At 41.8% G+C, this 12,127-nt stretch overlaps 1 protein-coding gene across 6 annotated transcripts in view; it reads left to right on the top strand.

Moving 5' to 3' along the window:
• TMEM63A (transmembrane protein 63A) overlaps nucleotides 1-4,754 on the top strand; it is a 33,194-nt gene extending 28,440 nt beyond the window's left edge. For all 6 annotated transcript variants that reach the window (XM_051783388.1, XM_051783391.1, XM_051783390.1 and 3 more), the window contains 3 exons: nucleotides 1,923-2,038; nucleotides 2,975-3,037; nucleotides 3,628-4,754. In XM_051783388.1, the coding sequence (XP_051639348.1) occupies nucleotides 1,923-2,038; nucleotides 2,975-3,037; nucleotides 3,628-3,798 (350 nt within the window). In that variant the 3' untranslated portion in view covers nucleotides 3,799-4,754. The remainder of the gene's footprint in view (nucleotides 1-1,922; nucleotides 2,039-2,974; nucleotides 3,038-3,627) is intronic.
• Nucleotides 4,755-12,127: the final 7,373 nt, after the last annotated feature.

Genomic DNA, 12,127 nt, shown 5'->3' with positions numbered 1-12,127 from the left:
TTCCTTATCTGCAAAATAGATCAGTTTATGGTGTAAAGCTTGATTGCTTAGTCATTGACTTTTATAGTTCGCCTGATATGGGTGTTTCAGTCTGGCTGCAGAGTCCAGTGATAATACTCTGTTTTCTCACTCCTGATATCAACATAAAGCTGGAAAGACCCTTCTCCCAGTTTTCAGTTAGGATCAAATACCGCTTGACTGCATGCAGAAGGTGATAGGCTCTACTGGTGTCATTTATTTCCTTCTCAGTTACTGTTTTCTTCCTTGGCTCTCATTTCATCCATCCATCCATCCCTCCATCCATCCAACACCTGCAGCACCACTGGGCCTCTCCCAACAGAAGAGGCAACAGTACTATCTGCAGTTCAACCCCTGTCTCCTGGGATAGTCACTTGAGTCCCATGTTCTCTAGAGCTGTTGGCAGGGAAGAGCCCTGAGGACCCAGGGCAGGAAAAACTGGTCTTGGAGACTTTTTCCTCCCTGATCTCTGCTATTTGCCTTGTGGCTCACACCGTACTTTGGCTTGGATGTAGACACACCTCACCAGCTGGTAAATACTGGTGTTACCTATGCTTATAAAAACAACCTCCTCTGAAGGACATTCCAGAATACTTGTAGGGAGGTTTTTTCACTTCTGTTTTTGACTTGAAGAGTGACATGTTTGTAGGGGTTTTTTTGTTATGTTTTTCACATGTGCACAGTGTTTTTCCCCTTGTGAACAGACCTGTGCAGAGCTTATATAATCTGCTGAAATACAAAATTTGTCTGTTCTGTGTCACTGCATATGCTGGGATTACCACAAAAATGTTTGAGGCTTGGTGTTGCGTCTTTTGACTGAAGAAGCTTGGAAAAAGCTAGGTTTTGTGGTGGTGTTTATTTTACCCTAATATCTTATTCAAATAATCTTTGCTGCAAAATGAGATTAATTTTTTCAGAATATTTCCACGGTGAATCTGGAGAATAAGAAGTCACTGTAATCATTGTAACTTTTTCCATACTAGAGGCTGCAACCATGCCCTTTCCTACAGTTTTATTGCAATCTCTCTGAACTGAAACTTACCTTTCAGTTTAGTTGGTATTTACTTAGTTTCTTCTCTTGTTCATTTTCCTTGGATTCTTCCTAGTTCTGCTCATATTTTATTGTAGACAAGGCTGCTCAAGTTGAAGGCTCAGTGGCATCAAATTATTTTTTATATGTACCAGAGACTTGTGGGGGGGAGGTTGTGTTTTTGTTGTTGTTGTTTTTTTTCATTTTCTTCTCTTCCCATGTTCTGTGATAACATCACACTGTTGACTGCTTTCCAGCTTGTAACCATTAGTTGTATTCTGCAGCACTACAGGATTGTTATCCCTCATACCTACATTTCATTTTTCCTTCCAAATTGTAGTTATTTGCAGTTTTCTACATATAGTTTTATGTTGCTGTTTGTTATTTGTTTTGATCCTTGAAAGCAGGTGGGGTGGTCTAATCTACCAAGATCATTTTCATTCTTTCCCCCTGCCCTTTGAGCTATTTGCAAGCCATCCAGTTTGGTGCTGTCATCATTATTAATAAATGTAATTAATATTACATTTCACGGATCATTTATGAAAGTATTTTAGAAGTGGGTCCAGAATGGATCACTGAGAGGAGAAAAATCGCTCTGTGTCTTGTTTATCATTCAGGTATTGCAGCAGCCTTTCTTGGCCTCTAAGAAAGCTGGGAGAACATCTTGCTTGGCAGTTTTACCAGTCAAGGAGCTTCATGCCTAGTGAGGTTCTCCTGTTTGTGGCTGGAAGTGGGCTGCCCAGTCCTATAAGGACAAAAAAAAAAATCCATGAGTCTTCTGAAAATGGGGAGGATAAATACAGGTTTGTTTTGGTTTTGTTGGGTTTTTTCTGCTATATATTTTTATATTGTATTCTTTGGATATTTTTTCTAGGCTTTAAAGCACCTACGACCATGTTTACCTTCCTCGTTGTTAACATCACAATTGTTATTTGCTTGGCTTACACTTGTTTTGGCTGTTTCAAGTACCTGAGTCCACTGAATTATAAGGTAAGTGATGGATACTTGATGCCTTTCAGCACCTACCTCTGTGCTTGATGTAGCACCAGCTGTTCCTGCTGGGTTGTCCATGCCTTCTCTCTGGCAATGTCTTTGTTCACAAAGGTCCATCTGGTAAGATGGCTAAAGAGGGCTTGTAGTAGGGGTGGGCTTCTTAGCACAGTGGAAAGTCTGTCAGTGTCTGCAGGAACTGAATTTGAGAGCAAAGAGAAGCATGGAAGTATCTTGGGCTGCATCCAAAGAAGTGTGGTGTGACGAGCAGGTCAAGGGAGGTGATTCTGCCCCTCTATTCCAGTCTGGTGAGACCTCACCTCCAGCTCTGGGGTCCCCAGCACAGAAAGGACATGGACCTGTCAGAGGGAGTCCAGAGGAGGCCACCAAGCTGATTAGAGGGATGGAGCACCTCTCCTATGAGGAAAGGCTGAGAGAATTGGGTTTGTTCAACCTGGAAAAAAAGAAGGCTAAGGGGTGACTTAATTGCAGCCTTCCAGTACCTGAAGGGAGGCTACTAGAAAGATGGAGAGAGACTGTGCACAAGAGCATGTAATGACAGGACAAGGGGGATTGGGTTCAAACTGAAAGAGAGTAGGTTTAGATTAGATATTAGGAAGAAATCCTCTTCTTGTGAGGGTGTTGAGACACTGGAACAGCTGTGGATGCCCTATCCCTGGAATTGTTCCCACTCAGGTTGGACTGCGCTTTGAGCAACCTGGTCTAGTGGAAGGTGTCCCTGCCCATGGTTGAGAGGTTGGAAATAGATAGTCTTTAGGGTCCCTTCCAACTCAAACCATTCTATGATTCTCAGTTAAGAGGATTGGAGGAGAGAGTACCAGCACTGGTCTGTCTGTGCAGGTTGTTAGGTACTTATAATCCTTTGTATTGCTTTCTCTCACCTCTCTTCCTTTCTCCACCTGTTTCTGGTTACAGATAGAAGACACACAAAGTGATAAAGGAAGTGACCCAGATGTACCAACTGTCCCAACATCTTCTGTAAGAAGTTAAGAGTTACTAATATTCTCTTATATTTCTTAATTGCTCACCCTGCTTACCAAAGAGCTTGTGTAGGACATATAAGGCTGAATGGACTGTGTATTTTCCCATATGCATGTGGGACCTGAGAGTTCTGCAGCTGGGCTCCTTGACTGTTCCCAGGTGGTGTTCCAGAAGTACCTTCAGCTGACTTTTTAGGAGTAGTTGAGACACGCTCCTTCCAGCAGCTCTGTATGCTATGTTCTGTGCCTTGCACCAGACAGAGCCTCACATCTGGACAGCTGCCAAATGCAGTCAGGTGCCGCTGCTTTGATTTTGAAAGTTGTGACATGAAACAGGTCTTACTTGCCATGTCACTGAAAAGGATGTAGGACTCAAGTAGAAGGAAAGGCCTTAGTGCCGCAGTCGTCAAATGCAGGTGAGTGTTGCACCAGGAAGCCTCCATCAGGGTGCAAAAGGCCTCAGGTGTTAAAGTGAAGAATGGGAAAAGGATGAAAAGAAGAGTGTCAAGGGGAAAAATAACCCTGGGTGAATTATCCCAGCATTATACTTTGAGAGACGACTAAAATCCCTAACGCTTGTGATTTCAGATGTACGTCCCCCAAGTTTTGCGTCCTCACCCCACAGAAAGGACGGTGCTTGCCCACAAGGAGCAGCAGTCATATGGCACCATGGACAACACTTGTTCCCAGGCAGGAGGAGACATAAACTCTTCCGCTGAACCTTCAGTTATCGAGCAGGCGTCGAGAGGTTCGCTTTGAGTGCCGAGGACTAACACAAGGTGGAGCACTTGGTCCAGCTTTAGGAGAACTGATTCCCTGCCACCACCTACTAAGTATTCTGTTTTATTTACGTATTCCTGCCTGCAGAAGAGGTACAGAAATAATTCATTGTGTGGTCTGCAGCTGTGCTCAGAGATTAAAAAGCAGATGCCTTGGGACTGATTGTTTTCCAGACTGTCTACACGTGTTGTGAAACAAATGTGTTGAACAGGGAGATGCCAATCCTCAGGGACTTCACTTATGCTATCTCATCACTTGCCTTATGAAAATAACTTATGCTGCATATAGATAAGTGGTCACCAAAGCAAATGCAGCTATTACGGCTGTCATTTATTTATTCAAAGTAATTCTTCCTTTTTTTAAAAAAAAAAACCCAACATTTATTATTTATAAACCTCTTGGGATGTGTTAAATCCTGAGACAATGTCACTTTTGATGAAAATGCTGTTTGCATGGGCTCTGAGAATGGTGTGTGGGAGTCTCTCGTCACCCAAAGTAGTCAGCATAGACTTGGGCATGTTACTTTTTTCCTTGAAAGAGATGAGGGAATTACTGTGCACTTGGGTACTAAAAGTACTAAAGCAAAAAGACTGGTGTAAAGAAGGGAGTGATTTATCTGATACTGTTTTTATATATTTTTTTTGGAGGGCATTTAGGTTGTTAGTTTCTCTTCACTATTTTTAAGGGCCTTCCACAATGCAAGTTCACCTGCCAACAGCAAGGATGTAAACATTTTATCTTTCTTTTAATCTTGGGTCAAAATGACAGATCTCTGGGTTTTCTCTATAGTGGCAATTATATGAGTTGTAAGATACTAGGTTTTTAAATTATGTCATAGGTGCCAATTTATTCTAAAGTGCAATGTGTCAAAGTGTAACTAATACTCACTGAGCAATAAAACACTGAGTTCAGAAAAAATTCAGGCTGTCTTGATTTATTTATTCTTTTCTCTGTGTGTTGAAACAGTCTTTGCTATCTGCCTCACAGCATGGTCATGAACTGTTCATAAAAGCTCTGCCATGAGCCTTAGAATGACAGTTCATCCCATGAGAAATATGAATGGTTTGAAATTTCTCTAGGGGATGAATCTTGGTGACCTTTCTGTAAGAGAAGGTTTTGACCCTGCCAAGCCCTCTGTTTGCCTGCTTGTCGTTAAACTGTTAGTTCCTGAACTTGACCTTTTCTAGTATGTTTGTGAAGCAGCAACATCTTTCCTTCATGAGACTGAAGGAGACTTTGTGCCATAAATAAGAGTGTGCAGATGTTCAGTGTCTTGCAGAACTGGCTCTAGCTTCCTGAGACCAGCACTCTGGACAAATGCTGAGCATGAGATCTGCCCCACTGGAAGAAGGACCCTGCAGAGCTCCAATCCCCCTGATGACGAGCCCATCTTTTGCTTGAAGGTACACATAATTCCTGGTTATTAAAAGACAAGTGAGGAGCCTTGTTTAGTGGGGGTCATGGATTTGTGACAGTCTACTTTATACTCTCACTTCAGTGATGCATTTTAGTTGGGGGATTGGGCATATGAGTGTGCCTTTTGATTTTTAGCAATCATGATGCTAATAGAGATGGTGTGTACCTTGGGTACACATTGCAATTCAAGGTTGATATTCAAACCAAGAAAAAAGAAAACCAACAGACTCCACATTCTTTACTCGGCTCAGACTTTCTCATACAGATGTGAAGTCAGAAGGAAGAGGCAGCGCATTGTGTTAATTAGATCAGAAGTCTGTGATTGTTCCATCTCACTTCTAGCTGCAGTACCCCATCTCATACAGCTGTCTGCAGCAGCAGTGGATGCTTGTGTGTGTACTAATTGAGGAAACAAATAAATGATTCAGCTACCACACTTGACCTGTTTACTTTGCTGACGCTGTGAGATTTTTATGCCCTGTGATATAACTTACTTTTTGGAACAAATGACTTTTGATATTCTCTGTGAGGTTCTATGTGTCATATTGAGGACAGAAGCTCCTTGAATGATTTGATTTCCTTTTTGTGATAATGAAGCTCCTTGTGGCTGGCATGAGTTCAGTACAGGCAGGGCCATCTCTCCTGTGAACTTGAATAAACCCCACCTCCAGTCATGCTAAGGCACTTCCGATATAGAATACGGAAAACCTACTAGGTAATGGAAAGTTACATCTTGCTAAACAGTCATTGTTGGCATTTGAGGAACCAGTTCTCATGTCTGATGGGGAAACCACCTGCCTATTTCACTTATCATGTAGCAGCCATTCTTGCTTGCCACTGTACTTTGTTGCAGTTAAGCTCATAGAAATGTCTATGGTATTAGGACATGCACCAGTTGGAGAAAAGGCTGGGGTCACCTATTAGTAAATTATCACAACATCTCACTGTATAGCAACACAAATTACAGGCTGGTTTATCCTCTTTGCTGTGTTGTGCTTGCTTCCCTAGTACCTTTTGGGTCTCTCTGAGAGCTGGAAGTAATTAGGAAACTGCACTGGCTCTAATTCATTCCTCCATGCTGGTGGATATCTCTGAGAGGATAAAATTAGATCAGCCCAAGAAACTCCCTGCATTCCTTACTGAGCCTTAGAGAAAAGCTGAGGGATGGAAGCCTCAACAAATGTGGATATTGGCTGCACTGTATTTGAAATTCATATTTAAAGCCATGGCACATTCTTTACTGTTCTTTTTATAAACCTTTTGGCAGGAAGCCTAAGCAAATGGCCCAGCTGGAGTTACTGATTGTAGCTCCCAGAAGCCATATTTGTTGAGATCCAGCGCCTGCTGCTTGCCTTGCATTGCTCAGTTGGAACAACGCCTCCCCCACCTCGCTCCTTGCTAAGTCCTTCCTGCATTTTAGCAGCCACCACCAGCAGTGCTCCTGGGGAGCAGGAATCCTGGATAAGTCTGACACTCAAGCATGAATCAGCCCTACAGCATGGTCTGTGATGGGATTCTCTGTGACACAGCTGAGGGGGCAACCTCTTAGAGTTTGAAGAATGGAGCTCATTTGATATTGTACAATTCAGTACGCTTCTGCAAAGGCTTCAGTAAAGATGAATTTCTTCTATAGTGAAGGAAATGCTACATGGTATTCTGAGACTCAGAAACCTTGGCTTGTTTAGATATACGGAGCTCTGTGCCAGTTAGAGCTTATTCTGTATGCGAGGCCAGCCTGGCTCACCTCCAGCCCTGTTACAACACATCCTCAACACCCAAATTATTGCAATTTCTCATTTGCATTAGGTGCACATGTTCATGCTTTGTTTTCCTTTGGGCTTTTCCCATATCCTGAGCCAAAAGCAGATCTTTGTGCTGGCTAAGTTTCCAAATGCTCTAGTGTAGCACTAGACCGTGTTCTTTCTGTCTCTTCACAGAAATCCAGTTCCCAGCTCTGCTTACCCACAGATGCTGGCAGCACAACTGAAAGCTTTCTTGTGTCTGTTCTACGAATAATTTGTTTATGAGTGTTTGGAAGTCTTTTACTGTTCTCGTCTTCAAGAAGGTGGGCTTGTCTTAGAAGCTGTGGACCACAGAGTTTTCTCCTGGGTCTTAGCCAAAGTGAGGTGAGAGGCATGGGAAGATTTGGGGAGGAGGGATCTTTTTCAGTCGCTAACATAAACCCAAGTCTATTCAGTACAAAAAAAAGACACTTTATTGTCTCTAAACTGCAACAATATAAGGAAATACACAATTTCAACTCCAAATGATGGCCAAGGTCATGTGTCTTATTTTCTTAAAGTGGTCTTGCAAATTCCTTCTCTGTCTTATCTAGACAAACTTCTTGAATGATTCTGCTTGTCACCTGTCTGCAACAGCTGCAAGTGCCTGTCTCAGATATTTCAGAGGTATAGAATTTGGTTTTTTTTCTTTCTGAGGCCAGCTGTCTGATGGATAAAAACAGAAAGGAAATTACCAAAATGGAGAGACTGAAAATTGGGTCATTATAATGGAACATTCTTCCCTTTACTTTTTGCTCTTGGGTTGACTCCTGGTTCTTGCTTTATATCACACATCCTGTTGGTTAGAATGTAGCATCTCAACTGCAACAGGGGCAACTTCACAAGTTTTCTGTGCTCAAACACAGAGCTCCTAAGTTATCCTCCTCACCTTTCTTTGTCAGAAGAGTCTAACCATTTGTAGCCTGGGGAGAAGATATGTCAAGATCAGCTGTTTTTTTAGAATATGTACCACAGTTAGCTTTTAATTCTTTTGATGAAACAATGAATGTGGCCCCACAAGTTAACTGGTGTAGTATAACAACCTGCTTCTCCCTACTCAGTGTGCCTCCATTACTAATCTCTTCCAACCAGGAGCCTGCAGACTCCTGCAGCCTCCAGGTTGATTCTGGACTCCTGGTTGAAAAGATACATTGCTTTCCTGGAGGGGGATTTCTTCCCTTCTGTAGCAGCTTATTTCCTGCCTTCCTAGGTGTGTTCCAGTGTAACATGAATCTGATCTTCTCACTTTTGAATGGATTGAAAGTCCCACCTCATGACTTGCAACTTTTATGGCTAGTGGAAGGTAATGTTCTGTGTGTTAAGTAAGAATTCCGCGAACTTAATGAGCTAAATATATTTCCAGCTTCAATTTGGGATGGGGTTCTCTTTCCATTAAAGTTGTGTTTGGAAATGTCTACTGATGCAAAGTTTCTGCTCTACAGCAGTCCTGAGCTTCATTCTATCTTATCTATCACTTCTTAGGGAAATTATATGTGATACATGTAACACAGACATGATAGTGTTGTATTAGGGCATTAAAACACTTTTTATCTTCCAGACTGATGATTAAGTTTAGATCTTGAAATAAAATAGCTTTTTCTGAGAAGTCACAGAACAGTGGTTTCAAGATCTGATATCCTTGAATGTTCTGTGCTAGATTTATGTGTGATATTCAAGTGGAAATGGAACTGTAAATAGCTAAGGAGAGGGGGAAATTTTTGTATCTGCTCCTAGACTCAGTGGTTAACTAAGTGCTGGTTAATAATTAATGAAGGCACTCTCCTCAAAAGTGACGTTGAAGGTAGAGTTCTGAAAGTCCAATGTATAGTATGTCATAAGGTACTCCTGAATAAAATAGGAGCCAGAATTTGTTGCTGTCTCATATCATTACTGCTGTGTGGTTGTGAACCTCCCATTTTTATGTAGTGACACAAAAGGGCAGAAGTTTGTGATGGAAGTTAGATACCTTTCAAAACCAGTCACTATCTGTTGTTCTTCTCAGATGTTTATTGACATATTTTTAAAAAAGTTGCAGTACGGGAGGAAGACTGAGAGCTGAGGGAACATAAGAGAGATGTATTTTTGTACACAGCTCGCCTTCCTTCTGTATGAAGATGTTTCATGCATTTGGTCATGGTTTATACTTGGCTTTTCAGACTGATTAGCTTTTTTATAGCCTGCTCTCCTGAAATGTAAAGCACCAAGTTGCTTCTTTCAAGTGAAGATGTTCCACGTCAAAACTTATTTTTAATTCTAAATAGGGTTTTTTTCCTAAGGCAAATTATTGGTATTTTTTCCCTCCATCCATAGACATAGAGAAATAAAACCAGCAGCCATCTCCATTGACAGAAATGGAAAAAGAAGTGATTTAAAGAATTGCTAAGTACCATAATTTGGTTGCAGGCATTGAATGTTTTTATGACAGGATTCATTAGAAAATGAAGTAGGGTTTTCTTGTTCTTTTATATTTGACATCTGTAACTTCAAAAATGTTCATAAAGAAAAATTCATTCCCTTCTGAGATGAGAAATCAGAATTTGATGGGAAAAAAAGGGCAAAAATTGAGAACTAAATCAATTGAGCACCTTTAAGAGGAATCATTTAAGTGATAATTTCTGTTATTTAGCTTCAAAAAAGAAAAGACATAGTGGTGAAGTTGGAAGAATTACATCATCTGTGTTCTGCAGTGGGTTCTTCTGCTTAGTTTGTGTGAGATATTCACTTAAACCTTCTTTGTCTCTGGTGTCTCTAAAACATTATGAATATCTTCTGATCACTGCAAAAGGCTTTATCAGCCACGAAAGACTTGGACTGAAACAAGAAAATTTCCATTGAGACAAAAATGCAGGGGTGGACCTCAGTTCCCTTGGTCCGTACAAGAATTCCTAGAACTCAAGAGGTACAAATCTGTTTGCATTCAAAACCACCCCAACAATGCAGGCTTGGCTGCAAAAGAATTTAAGAACTGCTGAAAATAAAGCTATTCTCAGACTTTCCTGCCTTTGGGGAAGTTGAAAGGTTACTGAGCAGAGAAGAGATCCTACAAGGCAGCAATGGCCATAGTCCAAAAGTGAGTGGGACTGCTTTGGCACAGCTGGAGCAGAACTATAACCCAAGCTCAGGAAATCATCCTGAGCAAGGAATGCCATACAGACACAGTGGGAACAATGTTAGTTGGGCTAGGCCTTTCCCCTATGCAGAGGGAAGTTGTTTATGCCCATCACTTATCTGAATGCCTCAGGTGGGACACATTCATGTTCCCTTCTGCAGTGGACAACTAGGAGTGAAGGAAGAGTAGGTGGATCAGGTTAAGAAGGAAGGATGGGGTATTATCAGGAAGCCAGTATCAGCAGGATGGGCAAAAGGTGTTTTTGCCTTGGCTGTGGAGTGGATACCAGAGGGGGGGGCAAGTAAGGATCTGGCAGGAATTTCAGAGCTAAAAGTATGTCTTCTCTTTTCACCTGCCCTCAGGGCCAGGCCCTTGCTGGGCCCAGAGCAGGTGGCAGCTGCTGGTGCTGCGATGGACAGGCAGCTGGGCTGGGGGCAGGAGGCCTGGGGGGCCAGGCAGGATGCTGGGCCCCTTGCAGCTGCTGGGAGGGGCAGCACAGGCAAGGTGGAGCAGTCAGCCTACCTCCTTGCACCTCTCTCTGCTGCTCAGACAGTCATGAGTCACTGCTCACACACAGTTAATGTTTGTCGTGTTGGTATCTTTGACTCAGTACTAGGAGCTTGAGGGACATTTTGTCTTTTTGTGTTTCTGTTCACCTCCTCCCTCTACTGTGCTCCCTCCGCATTGATCATCTGCAGTGGTTTGAACTACTGCTGCAAAGGAGAATTATCTTTCATTTAAGAAGATGGAAACTCATCATTTAAATCTCTTTTATTGTTCATCATATCCTCAAAACTGCAGACATTCAGTTATTAAACATGGGGAGAGCATGAGCATCCTCAGCATCTTTAAATCCAGTCAGGAAGGTATTTCAAAGACTGATGGTTGGACTACATCTAGCAAGGGGAAAGAGCTGTCACTCAGCACAGATCTGTTTATAAATACTGTTCTCCAGAAGACAACTGACAATTGTAATGGGGCTAATTCTTCTACCAGCATTGGCATAACACCATCAGGGCTGTCTGGCGCTGCACAGGATATTTCTTCCATGAAAGAAAACTAATCCTTAGCAAGACGGTTTTAGTGTGAATTATGTTCCTTGAAGTGCTATTACAGCAAGTAAAACAAGTGGCATCATTTCTCAGTGTTTTAAAATAAGCTACCCTGAAATCAATATGGATTTATTCCTTGTCTCTTTCCACAGTATCCAGAAGGATTTTTACATTCCTCTTTCTGACAAATGTGTGTCTTCATTTAATGCATATTATGTATTGCACCTGCTGTAAACCAGAATTTATATTCGATTGGCTCTCTTGAACCCCAGTCCTGCCCCCAAGCAATTGCAGCTGACTCAGTGGTGATGAATAGTGCCTCTCATGGATCTAGAGCTAATGCTAATGCTAGGCTTAACAGATTCTATTTTTCACTAAATGATGGTTTAACTTCCTTTCTCATATGAAAGCGTGATTTCTATTCGTATTTCTTTCATTTATAATTTGAGTAATGCCTGACTTTTTTGTTTAATGTACATGAAGTCTTATCTTGTGTAGTTGTGTAAGATGTCCAAAGGCTGCATACAGCAGCTTGGATTTTTCAGAACATTATGATTTGTAGTTTAAAAATCAGAAGTCCAATTTGGGTGTAGTGGAAGTTAGTTTAGCTGGAGCTGTATGAGAACATTATGACCTTACTTGTGTTTTTCCATACCAGAAGCAGATACTTTCCAAAGCACTTCAGCTGGGGAGACAGAGCGCAAGTTTGTTTATTTTAAGTGACATCTCCGTGGTTCCAAACCCCTTATCTAGACTCTTCATGGACTGTAACTGGGTAATTAAAAATCAGAGTATGAGTCAGCTACTTCTGGTTTCAGTGTGGGATAAATGCATGTTTTGGAGCAACTTAACGTGGCATGGCTTTTAGGACAGCAATTTCTTTGGGCAGGGACTTTGGGGCAACTTTGGTCCAGAAATGGAAGCTTCACTAAGAAATGGCTCTGGAGCAA

This window comes from Manacus candei, unplaced genomic scaffold (assembly GCF_025592945.1).
Source record: "Manacus candei isolate 608988 ecotype Guabito, Panama unplaced genomic scaffold, ASM2559294v1 h1tg000017l, whole genome shotgun sequence".
Classification (NCBI taxonomy): domain Eukaryota; kingdom Metazoa; phylum Chordata; class Aves; order Passeriformes; family Pipridae; genus Manacus; species Manacus candei.
The sequence above is the reverse complement of the archived record's forward strand: the minus strand, read 5'-3'. Positions and strand labels throughout refer to the sequence as shown.